The sequence below is a fragment of the Marmota flaviventris genome, chromosome 17, assembly GCF_047511675.1.
Source record: "Marmota flaviventris isolate mMarFla1 chromosome 17, mMarFla1.hap1, whole genome shotgun sequence".
Classification (NCBI taxonomy): domain Eukaryota; kingdom Metazoa; phylum Chordata; class Mammalia; order Rodentia; family Sciuridae; genus Marmota; species Marmota flaviventris.
The window spans coordinates 60,097,944-60,121,049 of record NC_092514.1 but is presented as its reverse complement, the minus strand read 5'-3'; the positions used below and the strand labels follow the sequence as shown (position 1 = coordinate 60,121,049).

At 40.4% G+C, this 23,106-nt stretch overlaps 1 protein-coding gene across 1 annotated transcript; it reads right to left on the bottom strand.

The window, feature by feature from the left end:
- Positions 1–790: 790 nt before the first annotated feature.
- On the bottom strand, positions 791–23,070 carry Retreg3 (reticulophagy regulator family member 3). The gene is made up of 9 exons (XM_027947074.2): positions 22,770–23,070; positions 11,233–11,339; positions 7,993–8,023; positions 6,931–7,057; positions 6,094–6,178; positions 4,837–4,974; positions 3,729–3,811; positions 2,961–3,093; positions 791–2,541 (listed from the first exon to the last, which is right to left on the bottom strand). The coding sequence occupies exons 1-9, from the start codon at positions 23,006–23,008 to the stop codon at positions 2,084–2,086; spliced, it is 1,401 nt and encodes a 466-aa protein (XP_027802875.1). The 5' UTR covers positions 23,009–23,070; the 3' UTR covers positions 791–2,083.
- Positions 23,071–23,106: the final 36 nt, after the last annotated feature.

Here is a 23,106-nt window from a genome sequence, read left to right as displayed (position 1 = left end):
GTCCTTGAGGCTCAAAGATTCTAAAGGAGCATGATGCTACTTTTGAAGCCTTTTTCTACCCAAAACTTTATTAGCCTTTATTTAAAACTTGTGCTTGTCTATGTTTAGGGGGCAAAAATTAGGTATTAGAAATGATGGAACTGCTAGCTAAATACCAGTCGGGAGGTCAGTTATACTCATGTCTGGGCTCTACCAGGAGAGGAAGTGGCCTCATACTGTGGTGATTGTTCTGGCCATCACAAAGGAAAAACAGGGATGGGTGGGTTCCTCACACCTGGGGTTCCTCTTCTGAGGCTGTCACCTCAAATTAACCAAAACTCAGATTCGCAAGAGGAGACCTAATCTATCAAGGAAGGACACCACTCAACATCAGTCTGAGATTGTTCTCATACAAGATTTATTCCCCAGCACTCACCCACCCACCCACCCTCCCTCAATTCACAGTGGAGGATTTAAGGAGATTCAGAGCAGGATCCCCCAGTAAAAGACTTTCCAAATGTTTTGCTCTTCTTCCTTCCCTCCCTCTTGCCAACTCCCAAGGCCTGAAGCTACACACTCATGCAAACCCACAAAATCCCACTCCTTTCCCACACCTCCCATTTTTTTTCCACATCAGAGCTCATCTGTAAGACATCTGGACTCTGGAAAGAGCAATGACATCCAAATTGTTTGAGACCCTAAAGTGAGGAAATGCCATTACCCCTAACCTTCACACATAAGTGACTATCAAACAGGCACCTAGCTCTTCCCCTTTTCACTGTTAACCGTTTTCACTCCCTGGCCTCTGTACTTTGTCCATCAACCAAGAGCAAACATGTTAGTACACTCCCACCTGCAGCACATGAAAATGGGCTCTGTCCAACATCCTCACCCAAGAATGGGGGTGTCGGGGGAGTAGTCCCTGAGGATCGGCAAAGGATTAATACAAGAGGGAAAGAGGATAGCAGAGTTTGGCTTGAGCTCTGATTATGGAGGCAGAGAGGGAGTAGGCTGGCACAGGTTTAGAACCAAATATTTTTGGGTTTTTGTCTTGCATTATATTACTAAGGGTTGCAGAACAGATACCCTTAGAGGGGTCTCTGCTGCACGGACATAATTCTTGCTATCTGGGCTCATCCTTAAAGAAAGTCCTGCCAAATTGGAAAGCAATTGAAAATAAAAGCAGTAAAGGAGCTGGTGCAAGAAGAGCTGTGACTCCTAGGATGAATGCCACAGAGCCATTTGTAAAGTGCTACTTTGCCATCCCCCATGGAATTATTGCTTCTCCAGAGGAGGAGCAGAGGAAGGAAGAGAACATATAATTGAGTATGGTATTGCTTTGCTCACTGCTCAGACTGTTGGTCAAATAGAGCCAGGGGTTAGCAGCACCAAAGACAACCACATAGCTTCGGAAGATTCAGTGAGACCTCAAGACACAGAAGCGCTCACAAACCCTCCCAGCCAGTTGACCCCTATTGGCCCAAGGTAATGTAGAAGACTCCCATCCCTACATCATGTTCACATTTCTTAAATTTCACAAGCCTTATTTTGGAACACTGGGAGTCAGCCCTCAAGAAATGAGGACAAGCTAAAGGAAGAGGGAACAGGTCTGCTTTGCAGAACCAAAGGACAAGTGTGCTTTGAAAAAACAAATCAAAGCATGGTCTGACAGAAGATGACAACTCTTCCAGCTGCTGCCTGATTTTGGGGGGGGTTTTAGGGAGGCAAGGGAAGGAAAGAAAGGGACTCTTCTATCATTGAGGGCCCCTGAGCACCCAGACCTAAAAGCAAACAGCAGCACTTCTCAAAAAGGAATCAATATCCCTGACTTTGTTCCCCAAAGTACCATCCTGATGGAGAGAAGCCTCCTTTGGGAGAGCACACTCTTAGTTCGATGCCTAAGCACAGAAATGGATGTCCAGCTGGTAGTAGGGGAAGGAGTATCCTCTCTAAACAGGCCTCTGAGCATCAGTCAGGCCACCCAGCATACAAATATCATTCAGGAGATGGGACCTGGGTTCTTCCCCTGCCCCATCACCCTAAGTGGAGGGAAAAAAAAAAAAAAACCTAAACCACAATGACCCCCTAAAAGGAGTCTGTCTCCTCATTGGCTCCTAGAACTGGCAGGGTCCAGCTGATTCAGCTCTGACTGGTCCAGAAGTTCAAAGTCATCTCCCTCAGCATCAGTGTCCAGGTCTGAACTAGGGGCTCTGAGGAAGCCTCTTGTTGCTCTCCGGGGAGGTGGGCCAGAAGGGCCTGATTGGGAGGCTCCTGACATGGCCAGCTGGATCATACCCTGGGAGACCAGGCTGGCAAGGTTGCTGGTGAGGTTGGATCCTACAGGCAGGGCACCAAGCAGGAGCTCTGGCAGTACAGCCTCATCCCGGCTGGAAGGGAGAACCTGGGGATCCTCAGCTCCTGGTGCAGAACGGTACATCAAGCTAGGCATCCCAATGCTGGTATCATCCTCATCATCCAGGCCAGCAGGGTCCACATTAATGGAAGGGAAGTCTGGAAGGTCTCGGGCAAAGGATTCCTCTGGATCACTATGACCATCTAGGTCTGAGAGAATACAGGGTATATTAGACACGGCAACTACCTGGTCCTCCAGTGCTCCAGACTCACAAAATGTCAAGCCACATAACCATATTTTTCTCACCCTGGGTATCTCATGATGAAGCAAAACCCATGGGACTAGTTAGCTCTTCTCTACTCATAGATGGTTATGATCGCTACTAGCCAGAGAATTCCCGCCCCCTGTTCCTCTCCTGTGCCCATGAGGTTGAGACTAAGTCTACTAAGGGACTGAGGGCTTCAATGAGAGTAGCAGTGCCATCCTGGATGCACCCACACCCCTTAGGCTGCTCTGCCACAGCATAGGAGACAAGCGTGGTGTGGGGGTGCCTGTATCCCCTCTGTCCAGGGAAGCTGAGAAGCAACAGTCAGAGCCACTATCAACCCAGGTCAGAGGTTCTCCTCACCTTCAGAACCTTCTGTTAGAGGTGTTTGGCCCCTGGAAAGATTGAATGTGCCATTGTCTGTACAGGAGACCTCAGCATCTGAGTGTTCTGAGTCAGTGATAGCCAATTCCCTGGCAACAGCAGAATCATCCAGCTTAGAAAAAGAAAAGACCAACAAATCTGAAGAGATAATGCCATTAGAATCAGAAGCAGTTCCTAGTTATAGCTCTACTAATTTTGAGGCTACCCCCCAAGGCCATCAGTGTAACCAGGGAGAGATGGGGACTTTATTCAAAATCTTGACTCCTTTTAGGTTATTCACACCCAAAGAAAATGCTCTTAATTGTCCATCTCTTAAACATAGAAAGAAAAGCAGTCTTGGGAATCAATTAGCTACTTAAATTCTTAAGAACTGACACCCCCTCACCCGCAACACACACAAATGTAACTGACTATGAGATTACTTTTCACAGGTGACCGGGAAGAGACATTCTGCCAGAACCTAAAGGTGGGCTAGGTGTTTAAAAAATGATCATACCAGCTCCAGAAATTCTCCATGATGGTAGGGCAAAAGGAGATGTGGGAGGGAGTGTGCTGGTCACCAGGCCCAAGTTGAAATCTGGATACAAAGTCCCAATGTAACACTTATTTCACTCCTTGTCACTGCTCTCAGGAGCAAGGGGATTCTGGGGTCTTGAAATCTGGTTACTGCCTAAATGTAAGCTGCCAGATGTATAAAAGGGAACCTAAAAAAAACTGGCCAGTGGAGTACTCCCACATTCAAGTTACCTGAGGACAGAAGGCAGCAAGCTCCTCTTCACTGTCACTATGGTTGTCCATGGTACGTTCTGGGTATAGAGCTCTGCGACGCACTATGTGGAAAGAGCAGAGCCTTGATGCCTTCACTTGAGGGGAAAAAACCCTCTTTGGACTTAAAAGGCATAAAATCAGAACATAAAAGAGATCCTCTGAATATGACCCTTATGCCTATATAACAGTAAATGAGGGTGAGGCTGCTGAGCCTAAGTGGCAAGATGAGTTGATAACACAGGAGAGAAATCTCTCTTCCAACATCTTCCTTCTACGAACCCCCATGTTTCTGTTCTAGTCAGTTACTACAAGGCTGGTAAACACCTCAGGATCAGCTAGGGCAGACTTAATGTTAAGGTAGCAAGTGGACACTATAATAGAGGGCAAAAGGAGATACCAACTTTGGTTAAATTAGGCTTTTGAGGACTGATAGTATTCAACTGGCTGGCCCAGGATAAGCTGGGTCTTGATGACCACATGTAGGGCTCTATGAAGGCCAGGGCTTAATGAAACACTCAACCTGACAAGACCTAAGAGAATGAAAAGTTTGCTACTCTATCACGAATGTTTTGGATGGATCTCAAGCTGGTACACCTCCAGCCTGTAAGATGGCAGTTTTTAATCTCATTTGAAAGGCAGCTTTTGGTAGTGATGAGAGGCCAGGTTGATTTGGAAAGACCTGTACTGACATTTACTAACTGTGAGCCTCAATTTCCTCAAATGGAACACCCACTTCTCAAGGTTGTAAATGGTTAAATAAAATGATGAATGAAGAGCCATGAATAGCCATGGGAAATGCTTCATAAATGGCAGATAATATTAGGGCCATCTTCAAATTTCTTTCATTCAACTGGTGAGAATTTTTCTCAGATTAAAGGGCAAGTCTGGGACTCCAAATGAGGAAAGCTGGCAAACCTGCATAGATTTCCCTGGAATAGAATATTGATTTTATTTACCACTCTCCACCCCCACAAGCCATTTCTAGCTTCTCCCACTTCTCCCACCTAACCCGTATGTCAGACCTATGGGCTTTTCGTTCTCTTCCCCACACTTCCCAAGTGGAAAGAAACCTCCCCATGACACTTACATTGTCTATCTCTCTGCTTGGACATCATGTAGCCACGGACACTGAAATCCAGCCGCTGCAGAGCTGGCTTCAGCCGCACATAGGCTCGATCCCAAAGTCGATGGTACACAGCAAGGGGCCACATCATGACAGTGACAACTGAGAGTAGGAGTGGGAACAGTAGCAAAATGAAGAAAGGGCTACTAGAAGAAATCCTAACTCTTGTTCTTTGTGTCTGTTATGTCCTTAGGGCTTGAACATTTAGTATGGAATAAATGTGCTTAATTCTGCTGGTCATCTTCTTGAGTCTCCCGTGGGAAGTTTGAGGGCAGGGATTTCTGTAGCCACCCACAAGGTCTAGTACAGAGCTATGCACAGCACAGTATACTGCTGACAGCCCAAGGACAGAACCTGGTAGTATGGTCACTTACATAGGGGTGTTACTGAGCCATAAACAAGGCCAAATGGTAACAATGCCTCAGAAACTACATAATCAATCATGTGAAGTTCTGATGTATAATAGCCACAGCTGGAACTACTCAGTTCTTTCAGTTCTAAGCAGAATACATACCAAGAGGAAACAACTAAATTGATATAAATAAAATGTACTCTAAGGAGGAAAAGAGTGGTCCAGGGTAAACAGATCCTAATTGAGGAACTCTAAGAATCATGTTTTATAAACTCCCTCCTTTACAGGGACAGACAATCCTTTATAGTAGGATGTATCATATATTCACATATGTTAGTGGAACCTCATTATTTTTTTCCCCCCAATACTGGGGGTTGAACCCAAGGGCACTCTACCATTGAGCTACAGTGGTAGAGCCTTGCTCTTTTTATTTTGAGACAGGGTCTTGCTAAGTTGCCAGACTGGCCTTGAACTTGCAATCCTCCTGCCTCAGCCTCCTGAGTAACTCAGATTATAGGAGTATGCCACCATATCCATACACCCTTATCAATTTCTAAAACTGACTTAGTAAGAAATGGATACGAGCTGAGGCTATAGTTCAGTGATAGAGCACCTGCCCAGCAATGTATGAGGCCCTGGGTTTGATTCCCAGCACCACAAAGAAAAGAAATGAAATGACTTTATATGTGGAGACCCTGCTACAGGTGAAAAGACATTTTCATGACACTAAACAGGCAATATAAATACAGGAAGGTCACTTTCTAGAGAACCAAGATATAAAACCTCTCTCCCTCAATCCAGGGTAAGCTGTGGGTTGCAAAAGCTATGAGCAAGGTACTGCTTAAAGGGGAGGTATATACCATACTTACGCATCAAGTAGGATAGCAGAAGCCCAGGGATGTAGCGACCCAAGACAGCCATAAATGTCAGTATCCCACAGCTCAGCAAGCAGAACTGGGAAGGTTAAGAAATAAAATTCGGTATGGATGGGGAATTACAGAGGAAATGTGACTGAAGATGCTTTATGTTCTAGAGCCAAACATAGACATGTCAGAATAAAAGATGTAGCTACTCTTACATCCAAAGATGATTCTGTTCAGGAGGAAAAGAAGGATATTTCCTTCTATTCAAACTCCTTTTACTTGGCTAACCCCATATAGCAATACCTTTCATGCCGGGAAACTGGTTTGAATAGGACTTAGCCAAAAATTCTCTCTGAAAGCAAGTGCTGGTGGGTGGGATTTTTAAGTCAAAATAACAAAACAGAAGACAATAAATAAATAAATAAATAAAACCCAACAACCTACCACATGTTTAGTATGACACAGAATGCACAGAAGCAAGCTTTCTTTCCTGTTTTAGGGCAAGAAAATAGCTTACTCTATGGGGATTAGGAGTGCAGCTCAGTGGTAAAGTGCTTGCCTAGCCTAGCATGCATGAGGCCTGGGGTTTGATCCCCAGCACCGCAAAAAAAGAAAAAAAAAAGAAAATGGCCTACTCTAGGTGACAAGCACACCAACCAAGTCATCAATCTCTTTCCTTAGTCCTAATGTCAGTCAGAAGTACCATCCTACAACTTCCCTGTTTCTACAACTACAGCAGTCTTTTCTTTATTGAATGAAGATATACAGTAAAGGAACTGTTTCAATTTAGCATAAATTGAACTGAGAAGCTACAGATGAAAGTGAAAAAGGGGAGAATCTTACCTTGCCTGGGTTTTGCTTTTTGAAAAGCAAAAGATTCCTTATGAAAATGGTCCCACTAACCCAGACTTCAGCTACATGGTGGCAGAGCTCGGGCACGCTGAGCAACCGAGGGTGCACAAAGCCCCAGCTATGGGAGAGAGAAGGGGGAGCTGTGAAAGGAGGGTGTTAAAGGTCCCCCCATCTTGCTGTGCAGGCAATCAGTGCTTCCGGTTTAAACAGGGGATGGGGAGTGGCTAGTCCCAGGTGCATTGGAGGTGAAGCATGACTTTCTTCTTGGCTCATCAGGTTGAAACTTGAATTTAGGGACTAGGAGGGCAAACTTGTTCTGACAACTCCACCCTATGAGCAAGTGGCCCAATCCACGTGTATAAACCTGCCACCAGCTCCAAGGCCCTTTGTGCTTAGAAACATTTTTTTCCCCACACTCAGATAATTGCAATTCACTATGATTGCAATTCAGAGACACAAGTAAAGCACAGTCTGACTGACACCACTGCTGCTAGAGGGAGGGCAATGGTGGACGTGCCCCTCAAAATAAATAAAGCAAAACCAAAATAAACCACAGCAGAGAAAATTCCTTGGACAAAACATATGGGGTGGATGAACTGAGAAATGAAGCAGGAGCTGTAAGACACAAGAGGAATCTTTGGCATTGGCTTGTTGATGCCAGGAACCAATGTGTTTTCTGACCAGGAACTTTAAATAGCCAGAGGTCACAGAAAACACGAAATGACCTGGTATAAAAGCCAGGAGACAAATGATGTTAGTTGCCTTTAATTTTTCACACTGGGGCTGCATATCACAGCTAATTCCCTGGCATGTTAGGTTATGGGGCTCTGTAATGCTGATTTTTCAGAAACTTCTCTTATGAAGATCAGCAAACATTGGCCATCTCAACATATTGCTATCTAAACTTTAGGATTTGTTAAAATGATTATTTGGAAAAGACTAGGTTTCTCAGTTACACTGTGTGTCCAGAACATGAGGTTAACAACATGTAACCAGAATATTACAAGAGAATAAATCAGAGCAACAAAAAGGGATTTAATTAGTGTTCCATACCTCTCATTGTCTAATGCGTCGGGTCTTGGCACTACAATATTAAAACAAACACCAGCATTAGTTGGTAGGGAAAACTAAACATGAAAATGTTAGGCTGTTGGTCTGACAGCTCAAGTTTTAATGGGTTCAGGGAAAAGAAAACAGTAATAACCAATAAAAAGGAGACACCATGTTATATTGCCAGAGTTAGGGAGCTGTAGAACAAGTGTGGGACAAGGGAGTAACTGCTATGCCTGTTCAAACAAGGAAATAAGGCTTATGCTTGGCTCATTTTGTGGGGATAAAGGGAGTATGGTCCAAATGGACCACTAAAGACCCTTTATAATTACCTACACAAGAAAAACGGTCCATCCCATCTTGAGTGTGTCTGGATTGCTCATACACATCAATGTGTGCCAGGCTACAGAAGCATGTTATAACTACTCCAACCCTAGAAATCTATCTATTCTCTTCAAAGAGACACCCATTATTTACCCCGAATGATGTAAAGTCTTTTGACATTCACTAGTCATGAAACCAGCAGACAAACTACACGATTCCTTAAAGTCTCTATAAAACAGGATGGGAATGTATTTAAAAGTTGTATAACTTAGTTCGAATGTCTTGCCAACACTTCAACATTAACATGTCTAAAACCTATATCAAGTCACTCTCCTCTCTGAGAAGATCCACTCTCTCCCTTGAGGATATTTTCTTCCCCTTTTTTCTTTTCAATAAACTTTGCTAAGGGGAAGGGGAAAAAAACAAAAAAACCCCAAACTATCAATTTTCGTCATTCACACCTCCACCTAAACAGACTTCCCTGCATGCCTTTGGCAATATCTGCAAATGTGTCATTCTCCTACTCTTCTACTTTTAAAATGCCAAAGTTGGATTTGTTGTTGTGGTGGTGGTGGTACTATGGATTGAAGCCAGGAGTGTTCTACCTCTGAGCTACATGCCCAGGCCTTTTTCTAAATTTTGAGACAGAGTCTCACTAGGTTGCAGAAGATGGTCTTGAACTTGCTATCCTCCTGCCTGAGCCTCCCTGGGATTACAGGAGTATGCCACCATGTCTGGCACTAAAATTGGCTTTTCTCACTATTTCCTTTTTGGTACTAGGGATTGAACCCAGGATCACTGAGTCATATCTCCAGCCCTTTTTATATTTTTTGAGACAGGGTCTCACCCAGTTGTTTAGAACCTCACTAAATTGCTGAGTCTGGCCTTGAATTTGCAATCCTGCCTCAACCTCCCAAACCACTGGGATTACAGACATGCATCACCACGCCCGGTTTATCACTTACTCTTTTAACCCATATCCGACTACTTATTAGTCTTGATGTATCTTCCTTCTTTACAACTCTCTAAGCCATCCATGATTTGTTTTCATGGACGTCTTTCTGACTACTTCCCACAAAGACACTGCTATAATCTCCTAATAGGTCTTCTCCTTTCTTTTTCTCTCTTTTAAAATGCTATCAAATTAATCTTTACTATCACCTCAGTATATAGTTGTAACTCAAAAAAATCTTCAATGACACTCACTACCTATAGGATAAAATCTAAACTTCTAAGCCTAACTTTAAGGGCTTATATAATCTAATCCTTAACTGGGTATGGTGGTGCAAACTTGGACTCCCACCTACTCAAGAGGCTGAGACAGGACAATTACATTCAAGAGCAGCCTGGGCAATTTATAAGAAACTGTCTCAAAATAATTTTTAAAAGGGCTAGGAGTTGGGTACAGTGATACAAGCTTATAATTCTATCAACTTGGGAGGCTGAGGCAAAAGGAACACAAGTTTGAGGCCTGCCTCAACAAGTTATTAAGAAACTAAACAACTTAAAAGACCCTATCTCAAAATAAAAAATAAAAAGGACTTGGGTTGAGGATGTGGCTCAAGCGGTAACGTGCTCGCCTGGCATGCACGGGGCGCTGGGTTCGATTCTCAGCACCACATAAAAATAAAATAAAGATGTTGTATCACTGAAAACTGAAAAATAAAAATTTAAAAATTCTATCTCAAAAAAAAAAAAAAAGGGACTGGGGATGTAGCTCAGTAATAAAGCACCCCTGGGTTCAATCCCCAGTACCACCCCTGCCCTGCAAAAAAAAAAAGGCTGAGGAGCCAAGTGTGGTGGTGGCACACACCTGTATTCCCAGAAACTATGGTGGCTGAGGCAGGAAGATTTCAAGTTCAAGGTCAACCTGGACAACTTAGTGAGACCCTGTCTCAAAGTAAAATAAAAAGGGCTGGGATGTATTTCAATGGGTTCAATCCCCAGTATGACCCCCAAAATAAAAATCCTAATCTAATTCCAGCGTACTTTGAATTTTACCTCCTAGCACTCCCTTTAATGCATTCTTCACTCTGGGACAAATGCTCAATTCTCTGTTCTTAGGACATACTTTGCAGCTTATGATTTTGTTTTCGTATTCTCCCCTGCACCCCCTGCTTCCTGGTCCTGGGGATTGAACCTGGGGTGCTTTACCACTAAGACATATCCCTAGCCCATTTTTTATTTTGAGACAGGGTCTCACTAAATTGCAGAGGATGGCCTCTAATTTGCCATTCTAGTACCTCACACCTCAGCATCCCAAATTGCTGGGATTATAGGCATGTGCCACCTTGCCTGGCTAGCTTGCGGTTTCCTAAATTAACCAAGCTATTGGACTGTCTAGAAACACACTTTTCTCTCCAGCTGGCCCAATGTTTTTCTTCATTCAAGGCTTGGCTAGGGCAAAAACACATGAATATATCAATCAATCTGCATTGCGACATCTTTGATATTATTCTATAATTATAACGTTTATGTATAATTATTGAAAAAACAAACCATCGTAAGGTACTTTCTGTAAGTCATAATTCCTATCTTATTGCCTTGCAAATAAGCAATTTAAAAGAAATCTTGAGGGATAAATTGATGCTGCCTCAGTAAAGATGTATATTCAATAAGGAGATTTATTTTTTTAAATCTTTAAAGACTACTTATTCCTCAGGCCAATTATTTAGACAATAATATATCAGGTGGTAGATATGTATTTCCTGAACTTAATAACAGCAGCAAAGGCAGAACCCAGGTTTAAGAAACCATAGATGGGGAACATGCCTTTCAAGTGTCTCCTAAAGCAATAATTCAGACTTCAAAAGTTGGTCCTCAGCTCCACATGCCCCTCAAAAAAACCCAAAACTAGAAGCAAAAATCACAGAAAAGGCCATTTCCAGTTGAGATTTTTCTAGATGTTACCAAACTCACCTTTTATCTCAGGCCAGATTTTGTTCTTCCATTGATCAATACAAACAATGATCATCAAGCCAAATGCAAGTAAAAATACAAGACGTAGGGATGTCAGTGCAAAGAACCTACAGAGATGGAAAAACAGGAGGAAGATCATTAACTAACAAATTAATTTCAGAAAATAAAACACATGCACTACAGGATTTGTAGTAAATGACCTTGAGTTCTAGTGTTTTTATTGTTGTTGCTGTTCTGACACTAACTAGTTATACACCTTGGGAAAATATTCTGGACCTCAGCTATCTTACCTATGAACAGATATAATTTGCTTCTCTAAAGGCAGAGGAGTAAATCAAATAACTTTTTTTTTTTTTTTTGGTGGTGGTGCTGAGGATCAAACCCATGGTCTTGTGCATGCGAGGCAAGCACTCTACCAACTAAGCTATATCCCCAGCCCAAATAACCTCTTTTTTGTTGTTGGTTTTTGGTTTTTCTTTTTTGGTACTGACATTTGAACCCAGGGGCACTTCAGCAAATTACATCCCCAATTCTTTGTATTTTTTTAGTCAGGGTCTTGCTAAGTGGCTGAGGCTGGCCTTGAACTTGCAATCCTCCTGGTTTAGCATCCTGAGTTGCTGGGATTGAGTGGATATATGATTACACGTGAATATTCAGGGATTGGCAGAGGAACTTTAAATTGTTTCTCTATAAACACCTGTGGTTTTCTTTTTCAATAAACATAAAAGCATGTTAGTTGAATAATCTTTAAAAACAGCATTTGGGCTGGGGTTGTGGCTCAGTGGTAGGGCGCTCACCCAGCATGCGTGACACACTGGGTTTGATCCTAAGCACCACATAAAATAAAATAAAGGTATTGGGTCTACCTACAACTAAAAAATAAATACTTAAAAAAAAAAAAAAACAGCATTTAAGCCAGGCATGGTGGCACACACCTGTAATCCCAGCAATTCAGGAGGCTGAAGTAGGAGGATGGCAAGTTCGAGGCCAGCCTCAGCAACTTGGCAAGACCCTAAGCAACTTAGGAGATCCTGTCTCAAAATAAAAATAAAAAAGGGTTAGGAACTTAGTTCAATGGTTAAGCATCCCTGGGTTCAATTCTCAGTACAAAAAAAAAAAAAAAGGATTTAAAATTATACAAAAATGAGGGAAGAAAAGAAATAAGGAGAACCAGGAATTTAGCCACCATTGACAACCCTATTTCAATTTTTTCTACCCCACCACTTAAATGGTACCGTAATTACCTATGAGATTATAAAATGAAAGCATCTTAGCAAAAATAAGCCTCTAGAACTGCGGAAGGCATTACTCTTCTCTCCAAAGCTAGTGCATCATCCTAACAAATAAGCAAATTTAACAAGGTCAAAGATAAAGGCTCTAGAATTTCTTACTCTAGCACCCACTGTTCTCTCCAGATTGCTTGAAGGAGTTCTTCAGGAAGGCAATCCAGACTGTCTGCAATCTTCCCTTCCTTGAGTATGATTACTAACAAATAGAAATTGGAATAAGGAAAAGATGCTAAACTTTTCCAAAGAGGGTGGTTTTTCCAAAGATAACAGCAATAAAAATACTGTGTCTCTAAGACCTACACTATATTCTTTGGTGTTGGGGATGGAACCCAAGGGTACTTTACCACTGCACTGCATCCCCAGTCCTTTTGCTAAGGGTCTTGCTAAATTGCCGAGATTGGCCTTAGCCTCCTGAGTTGCTGAGATTATACTCATAAGCCACTATGTCCAGCAATCTAAATTATTTTAGTAGCCTGTTATAGCCCCCACTTACTAGTCACATAAACTATGTTTCAATTCAACTAAACAAACATTTATTGAGTGCTATTTGCCAAGGCCTTGTGGTAAGCAGTCCACTTAAAGAAAAGTAAAACTTGAACCTTACTCTCAAGTATATTTGCATGTATTTACAATATAACATAACAAGGTAATAAGAACCAATATCTAAGCTGGGATGTTTTTTGCAGGGGGTGGAGGTGTGAGGGGGTAGGACTGGGGATTGAACCCAGGGGTACTTAACTACTTAGCTACATTCTCAACCCTTCTTATTTTGAGACAGGTCTTGCTAAGTTGCTTATGGTCTCATTAAGTTGCTACGCCTGACTTTGAACTTTTAATCCTTCTACATCAGCCCCTAAGTTGCTGGGATCATAGGTGTGCACCACTGCATCCTGGCTTCCAAGCTGGGAAAAGATGACTGGTAAGAAAACAGGGCAAAATGATATGGGAAAGAAAGGACATTCAGAATGGGAGAAGATTGAACTAGCAAAATGTATTTAAGGAAATTACCAACAGTATGACTGAACAAAGCACAGAGGGTAGGGATCAGAACAAGGGGAAAGGCAGGAGTCAGGTCATGAAGGGCCTTTTATGACAAAGTGTACTGGGGTTTTATCCTACAGGTGACAGCCAATCTCATAAAGGGTGTATTTTCTGGGTCACATAGGCTATGAGCATTGAGCATTTTCCTGAACAAGATTAATCCTGGTCCATAATGTCAATTTTAGGCCTAGATATATCCTTTTCTTGAACAAACTACTGTAGGAACTTCAGAGGAAGAAGAGTTTTTCTGTGTGGTATAAAATAATATTCCTGGGCTGTGGTTTTGGCTCAGTGGCAGAGCACTTGCCTTCCACACATGAGGCATTGGGTTCAATTCCCGGCACTACATAGAATAAAGAAAATAAAGATATTGTGTCCATGTATAACTAAAAAAAGTTTAAAAAAATAACATTCCTTAGGAAAATAGCTTCTTTTAAACAGACCAAAATTCAATAAAAAGATTACCTTAAAGAACTAGAATTAGGGGCTGGGGATATAGCTCACTTGGTAGAGTGCTTGCCTCACAGCACAGACCCTGGGTTCAATCCCCAGCACCACCACCACACACACACACACACACACACACACACACAAAATAGAATTGGCCCGGCGTGGTGGCGAATGCCTATAATCCCAGCGGCTCAGGAGACTGAAACAGGAGGATCCCAAGTTCAAAGCCAGCCTCTGAAAAAAGCAAGGTGCTAAGCAACTCAGTGAGACCCTGTGGCTCAGTGGTCAAGAGCCCCTGAGATCAATGCCTGTTACCAAAAAAAAAAAAAAAAAAAGAACTAGAATTGACCCTTCCAAGATAACTAGATAATTAATATTAATATTCTCTCAGGGGCCTGTGGATAAGTGTTTGTTCTTTCTTTCCTTCCAGCCCTAAATGCAAAATTCCTAGATGTAGAAAATATTAATCTCAGATTGATTATATCTCAGGATTGGGTTAAAATGAGGTCATATTATGCTTGTAATTTTATAGAAGCAAACTAGGAGGTTAGAAGTAAAAATTCAAAGCAACCAATTCTGCAACTATGTACAAGGGCAAGACATAACTGAAGATATGGTACTTAGGAGACTGAAATAGGTAAAGTGGGAGGGATGAAAAGAAGGAAGGAAAAAGGACTGGGGACCTAACTCAGTGGTAGGAATACTTGCCTAGCATATGTGAGGCCCTGGAGTCAATCCCCAGTGTTGGGGGAAGAAAGAGTGATTCAAGTAGTAAAAGAAGGGAGGGTTCCTCTGGGTTAGTTTAGACCTGCAATGTTGATTTCTGTAGGCCAATCATTCACAAGCATATATAACAGTGCAGAAATTTGATAAGGCAACATGCAAAATACTGTCCAACTTTAATCAGCAGGAGAACCTTCCAACTTGGCAAAAACAATGTAAATATACTTTCCAACTTAACAATATAAATATAGCCAATGCTGGGTATTCACGTGTGAATTACTCAATTAGGGACTGTCATACCCCGTTACTCCTTCCACTCATTGTGGGCTCACAATCTATTTTTTCTTAATGGTATTTATTTTTTGTTATTTCTTTTTTTGGGGGTTGGGTAACAGGGGATTGAACTCAGGGGCAATCTACCATGGAACCATATCCCCCGCCCTATTAAGTACTTTATTTAGAGATAGGGTCTCACTGAGTTGCTTAGCACCTCGCTTTTGCCAAGGCTGGCTTTGAACACACAATCCTCCTGCCTCAGCCATCCAAGCCACTGGGATTACAGGCGTTTGCCACTATACCTGGCATGTTTTGTGTTATTTCTAAAGACAGTATGTTTATTGAGAAAAGTTTAGAAAATGTAATTAAAGAAAATAAAAATGAAATTAGTAAATCCCTATCTATGAAATAGTCTTACCAAAAAAAAAAAAAAATTTCCCTCCAGCATCACCCCCCAAAAAAGTGAACATGAATCTGATGAAGCCTCTAGATTCAACTACCTTTTTATAGGAAATATAGAACACAGGGGCCATGTTAAGCCACAGGGATGCAGTCAGTAAAATCTAGTCTCTTACTTTATAGGACCAAAGGACTTCTTCAGCAAATGACAAAAAACAAAGACTAGTCACAATATGAGGACTTCATGTGACTCTTAACCCAGAAAGTTGTGTTTTTTGGTTTTTTTTAAGCCAAAGTATCATTTATGAGAAAATTGGTCATTTGAACACTGACTGAATTTTACATGAATGGTACTTTTTAAGTCTATTTTTCAGACATACTGAAATATCTAAAGATTAATTACATAACATTCAGGATTTGCCTCAAAACAATGAGGAGGAGCCAGGTGTGGTGGTAGATGACAGTAAACCCAGCAATTCAAGAGGCTGAAACAGGAGGATCACTGGTTTGGGACTGGCCTCAGTTATCTTAGTGAAAGCCTAAGCAACTTAGTGAGATCCTATCTCAAAATAAAAAATAAAAGAGCTAGAGATGTAGCTCAGTGGTAATGCACCCTGGGATCAATCCCTAGGAAATAAATAAAATAAAAAGTAAATAAACATAAAAAAATAAAAAGAAACAGGTAGAAAAGAATTATAATAAAAAAATACAAAATTGGCAATGAATTGAAAAAACTTAAAGCTGAATACAAGGTGGTATATATTATTCTGTCTACTTATACATATGTTTTAAATTATTCTTAATAAAAGTTTTAAAGCTGGATGAAGTGACACAAGCCTATAATCCCAGCTACTAGGGAGACTGACACAAGAGGATCACAAGTTCAAGGCCTGCTTGGGCAGTTTAGCAAAACACTATCTCAAAATAAAATAAAAAGGACTGGAAATGTAGCTCAGTGGTAGAATGCCTGCCTAGCATGTGGGAAGCTCTGGATTCAATTCCCAGTCATGCCAAAAAAAAAAAAAGTTTACAAAATGATCTGTCATCCACACATTCCATAAAACATGAAGATTATTCTCAAAAAATATGTAAATCTATTTTAGAAATAAAGATGTAAATCTATTTTAGAAACCAAGAGAAATCTTGATTTTAATATTTTTTTTCCACTAATGTGGAAGATTTTTAGCACATGGCAATGGTTACACACCAATGTGAAACCATTCTTTTTTGATCTAGAGAGATTTGCACCTGCACAGTTGCCATTGCTCCCAATGCTTTAAGGTTTAGGGTGTAGTCCATTGAATAAAAAAAGTTGAAATCAGGACAAATTACTTACAGAAAGAATTGGTATTTTATATTCACATATAAAAATACTGTGAAGGGGCTGGTGTTGTGGCTCAGTGGCAGAGCACTTGCCTAGCATGTGAGAAGCATGATCCTCAGCACCACATATAAATAAATAAAAAATAAAGGTACATCAACAACTAAAAAATATTTTTTAAAAAATACTGAAATACTATGAAAGTACATGACATATTTGGTTTAACAACCTTCTTTTTCACTTAATGGTACATAGACCCAGCACTACCAAAAATAAATGAAGTACATAGACGTGGTTTTTCCATATCACCAGAAAAATATCAAAAACTTTTAAAATGATTACATTATACATATACACCATTAGTCCTTTAAAACTTTCTCTAATTAGCCAGACATGTTGTCTAAATACTTGTAATCCCAGCAACTGGGAAACTGAGGCAGGAGGATTGCAAGTTTGAGGCCAACCTAGGCAACTAGCAAGACCCTATCTCAAAAAATATATATATAAACAAACAAAAAACTCCTTTCTCTAATCAAAGTATTCCCGATTTTGATGTAATAAATAAAAACTAAACCGTACAAACACTAAACATAAATCTCTGCCCTTACTTATGATTAACTATTTTAAGTGGACTACTAGGTCAAAAGGCATTAACTTCCCCCTCCTCTAATAGGTGACTGGGTTTAGAGGAGTTTTACCACTGAGCTACATGCACAATCCCTTTTAAAATTATTATTATTTTTAATTTTGGGACAGTTTCACTAAGTTACGCAGGCTGGCCTCAAACTTGAAACATCCTGAACCTCCTAAATCACTGGGATTTTAGGCCTGGGCCACGATACCCATTAGCATTAACGATTTTTAAAAATAACTTATTTTGAGATATGGTTTGTATACCATAAAATTCAATCTTGCAAATTGTCTGATTCCGTGGTTTTTAGTATCTTCATAAAGCTGAGCAACTATCACCATTATCTAATTTTAGAGCATTTACCTCGCCCCCAAAGAAATCCATGCCCATTAGCAATAATTTCCTACTTCCCTCACCTTTGGAAAAGGTATGAACATTTTAAATATCTTGCCAAACTACTTTAGAGAAAAGCTTTCCAATTTATGTTGCTATTAGTCATATATCTGTTTTTCTACATATTCCCCTGAATTAAATATTATCTTCTTTTAAAATTTAATAAGCAGAAATTAGTAATTCATTGTCACTGTATTTGAATTTTCTAATGTCTATGAAAGTGAAATTTTATTCACAGTTTTTCCTTTGTGTCCCTTCATTTTGTCAGGGGTAAAATCCAATTAAATTGTCAGTCTAAATAAAATGCCCCTTAGAATAGCAATCTGGTCTCCAGAAAGAGCTTAAAAAATTTATAAAAATAAACAATTAACTGTGGATCCTTATTATTAGGTTAAGTTAGAATTTTGTTATAATAATAAATAATGACTACTCAACTACTTTTTTAAACATTTTTTAGTTGTCGATAGACATTTATTTATTTATTTATTTACGGTGCCAAGAATCCAAGCCAATGCTTCACACATACTACGCAAGCACTCTAGACCACTGAGCCACAACCCCAGCCCCTCAACTATTTTTAACCAAAGAAGATACTATTCCTAGGTTTCTCTGTTATTATAAAGTAAGCTTGTCTCAATGGCACTTCAGAACAAAGCATCCCATCCTATAGAGACAGTAAGCTCATTTGTATACAGCACTTGTGACTGTCTGGTTTATGAGCCAGCCACTGAAAAATTAAAAGGAAAAAAAATGATCTAATCTATGTCACCTAATGGTAGTTGTTTCTTGCATAAAAACAGAAAGGAAACCAACTAGCTGCCAATAACCTACCCATATATTAATGGAGAGAAAGCACCCAACGTTACAATTTGGACATGTAAAAACTGAATGAAGAGAGGAAATGTTAACAAAAACATTCTTGAGACTCTTGGCTACTAAAAGCAGACAGAATCCCCCTCTAAAGAGTACCACCAGAAGCACTGAGTTCATATAAAGTTCAATAGCTTTTTTGTTTCGTTTTGTTTTGTCTGCAGTACTGAGGATAGATCTGGGGCCTTACATATGCTAGGAAAGTGCTCTTCCACTGAGCTACATCCTCAGCCTTTTCTACTTTTTATTTTGAGACAGGGTCCTGGTAAGTTGTAGAAGCTGGCCTGGAACTTCGATGCTCCTGCCTCAGTTTCCCAAGTAGCTGAAAATAGATGGGATTACTAGTGTGTGCCACCATGCCCCATGAAAATTTTATTTATTTTCATGGTACTAGGACTAGAATTCAAGAGCCTCACACATGGTTATTTAACCTTTTAAATCATAATTGCTTTATACTCTTCATCATTTCTCAGGTCATTTAAAATTTTTAAATTTATTTTGGGAGAAGACAAATTACCTAAGCTAGCTTCAAATTTCAATCCTCTTGCCTCAACCACCACATTTGGTTTAGATAATAGATTTTTTCCCCCTACATAACAAATGTCTCTACTGAAATGGGCCCTCCCTTCCATTTCCTGATCCTATTATTTTTAACTCAAATTCTAACCTTTTAAATCAGAATTATTTTATACTCTTAATCATTTCTCATAAATATTTTTATTGTTTTGGGAAGAAGGCAAACATTAACTTTTACTTTATATGAAATAAAAATATTTTATATATATATAAAAAACCCAGCCCTACTTATCTATTTTCATTTGTGAAAACAAGAGATTCCATAATGACCCCCAAGTATAATATGGTTGTCTCAGACAAAAAACCAAAAGCAAATCCCAACAGGAAAACAGTTTGTGGATTAAGCTTAATCAATCTCCCTAATTCAGAGAGTACCTAGACTCTAACAGAATGTTAAAAACTGGAAAGGAGGTCTGCAGTTATCCAGACCTCCTCGAACCGTGTGCTCTTTGTGGAAGTCAGAGGAGGGATTTGAAGTTGCTATATATTTTCAGTACTTATTTACCCACCATCCCACTTATCTCCTAAAAAGCAAACCAAAAAGTTTTTAACCTATTCTTTTTTTTTTTTTTTTGGTAGTGGTGCTGGGGATTGAACCCAGAGCCTCGTGCATGTGAGGCAGGCACTCTACCGACTGAGCTATATCCCCAGCCCCCTAAACCTGTTCTTTTTTGATGCTGTCAGGAAATACTCATATTCTTCCCTCAAATCACTCATTTGATTTGATATCACTCATTTGAAATAGAAGGAGCTGAGGCTAACGAAAATACAAGCTATTAGAGGGAAAGGCTTGACATTTCTATTATTATTGTATAGATAACAGATCAGTGTCCAGAAGTAATTTAGGATTGAACATCTCTGATACAGCCACTATATCAGTTCTGAAATCTAAAAAAATAACAAACAAACAAAAAAACACTGAAAGCCTCAGAATACTATGGTAACAAGGAACCTACATCAATCTGTTTTACTTTATTTAATAATCTATTTATTGGGCTGGGGATGTGGCTCAAGCTGTAGCACGCTCGCCTGGCATGCGTGCGGCCTGGGTTCGATCCTCAACACCACATACAAATAAACATGTTGTGTCCGCCGAAAACTAAAAAATAAATATTAAAATTCTCTCTCTCTCAAAAAAAAAAAAATAATCTATTTATTTTTAGGATGTAAAAAGACATAGTCACGAGGAAGGCAGGGGATGTGGGGATAAGAAAGATAGTAGAATGAAAGAGACATTATGACTTTATGTAGATATGTGACTGTATGACCAATATGATTCTACAATATATATATATATATACTCAGAAATTATATCCTATCTATGTATGATATATCAAAGTATATAAGTGCATTCTACTGTCATGTATAACTAATTAAAACAAATAAAAAATTAATTAAAAAAAGGCATAGTCACAGGTACAGAAAAATCATAACTGAGAATACAGAACACTGAAAGTTGAGAGCTATCTACCTGAATTTTAATGACATTTTGTTCCCCTATCCAATTTCCTAATACCTCAAAATGCAGAAAATGTTAATGATGTGCCATCATTCAGAACAAAACAAAGTATTTCTGATCTAAGTTAATGATCCTCCTTCTTTTCCTAAACATTTAAAATGTCTGAGAACTAAACAGTCACTTTTCCACATTCCTAGCTGAAATGTCAGCGTTCTTACTCAATATGAAACTATTTTTTAGTATGCAAAGTCTAACATTCAGTTTAAACTTCAAACTATACTTTCCAAGGAAGCTCATTTCCCCTAAACAATTCTATGACAGCTACAGTAGTCTCTAGGACCTTAACACTATCTGTGTATCCTTCACATGTATGCATACTCACTATAAATGGCATACCCAACTGTTCTTTCAGTCTCAAGTCACACCTCCATTTTGCTATATCTTTCTCCCACCTTCCTAGAGTGTGATGGGAATATAATAAGAGTAACTGTTCTGGATACACAGAAGGCAAGCTACCAGGAAATGCCAGAGATAAAGACCAAATACAACAAAGCTTTAAGAGACCCAGAGTACAAAACAGGAGCTCTTACTGAGATTCTAAGCATAGCATCTTAATAAACTTAAGTAAATACTGTTAGGGCCCAGCAAATTAAGTTCACTGTGGCATTTAAAGATGTGTCTGGGTTAAAGGAGCTCCTCATATACAGACCTCACCCCCATATTCTATGAACTGGTTTAATGATGACCAACTTTCTTCCTAGGGTGAACTAAACCTATTGTGGGAAATGAAGTTTTGACTAGATAAATGCTCTTGAATGAGGTGCTATGGTTAAGGGTTCTCACAGTGAGCAATGGGAAGAAAGTTGGTACCTAGGTGTCAAAGAAAAGCATTACCAAAAATGGGTCACGTATGTGGTAGGAAAATTTTGCCTTCTTTACTAAAGACTCTGGAATCAAGAAATACCAGAGACTGTTGTGACATCTTCAACATAGGTCCTCTTCAAACTGGAAAGAAATGACTTAGTAGTTGGACACTGAGGCTTCCAAAGAAAATGGAACTATTTATTCTGTTCCAGCTCACTGAAAACTTTTTCAGATGAGGATGTTTTGATTTCAAAGCCAATAATTTTAAAAAGAAGTATATTTCTAGCAAAAAAAAATTAAACATAAGTTATTGTTTTGAGGCATACAAGATAGTTTTATTTCATTCAGCCCTGTAGAAGTCCCCCTAAACGTCAGTTCCCTTGGAATTTCATCAATAATATTTCACTAATTAATAATAAACCCAAAGTGTGCTTGGTAGATTCTATGAAGCCCTAAATCCACTTTAGGTTATGACAATTTAGGAAAGGGGCAGCAATTCCATCTTGCCAGAGCATGACACATACACACACTTAAAAGTATATTTATAGAGTCACTTGTCAAGCTCAGGAAGACTCACACTATTAGACAACGTCAATTTCCTTGCTTATAAACCGTGGCTAAGGATGCCTTTCTAATTCTTTTGAACAGGGAGGAGTTGCAATCAAAGTGCTTTTAAAACGGTTGAAATCTCACAATCACTATTTCATAACTGTTACTTAAAAACTTATAATTTTCTTGGAGACTCACACTGACGCTTAGACTTCAACCTTCTTCACTGGTGAGAGAATATGTAACAGGCTAATTCATGCTAACCGCTCAAGCTTGTTTTCTTATCACACCTATGGCTAACACCTTAAGCGTCTACTCTCATAAGAGCTACGAAAATCTCTGGAGAGAATCTTCAAGCCACACTTGAGCAGGCAAGAGAAGAGAGGTTAAAGAGAAACAGCGTTCCCTGGCTAACAAGAAGAGCCCTCGCTCACTGCGAGCGGTTCAAGATCTCCTGCCAGAAGTGTGGGGCGAGTGCAGGCGCATATAAAGCAGAGAAGACAGCTAGAAGGTCCTGGGAAGAACTAGGGTACCAAAGCCTGGAGGCGAGATGGAGTGGAAGGAGGTGAGGCAAAATTAGGCAGGTACAGGAAGGAGCCATTGCAGCGAAGAAAATAGGGCAGGCGAGAGGTACAACCCTAGAGAAACCTGACTAATTCGCGCCTTGGAGAATTTCTGAGGGTCCAATTCTCTCACCAGAAAGCCGCGTTCAGCCCCAGGCACCACAGGGCGCTCCTGGCTGGCCGCTCCCACACCAGGGCTGCCTGCACCCGGCTCAGCAGAGGCTCGTAAGGCCCCAGGACCTCCACCAGGGCCCGCTGCGCCGCCTCAACTTGTTGGTCGCGCTCCCAGGAGTCTGACATAGCTCGGCGACCCCTGAAAGCCGACCCTGAAACTGGGCCTGGGGTCGCGGCCACCCCCTCAGCCTCCGCCATCTCCCCCCCGGCAGCCACAACATCCGGGGCCGCGGCTCGATAGTCACAATAACACCAACTGCGCAGATGCGTAATCAGCCAGCCTCTCGCCGCCGCGC

Coding starts and splice junctions, on each gene's coding strand:
- Retreg3 (XM_027947074.2), bottom strand. CDS start 23,008: ATGGCGGAGGCTGAGGGGGTGGCCGCGACCCCAGGCCCAGTTTCAGGG. Junction 11,340..22,769: donor GGGCTGAACGCGGCTTTCTG/GTGAGAGAATTG, acceptor CCATCTCTGTAG/GTTCTTTGCACTGACATCCC. Junction 7,058..7,992: donor GACGCATTAGACAATGAGAG/GTATGGAACACT, acceptor TCTCTCCCATAG/CTGGGGCTTTGTGCACCCTC.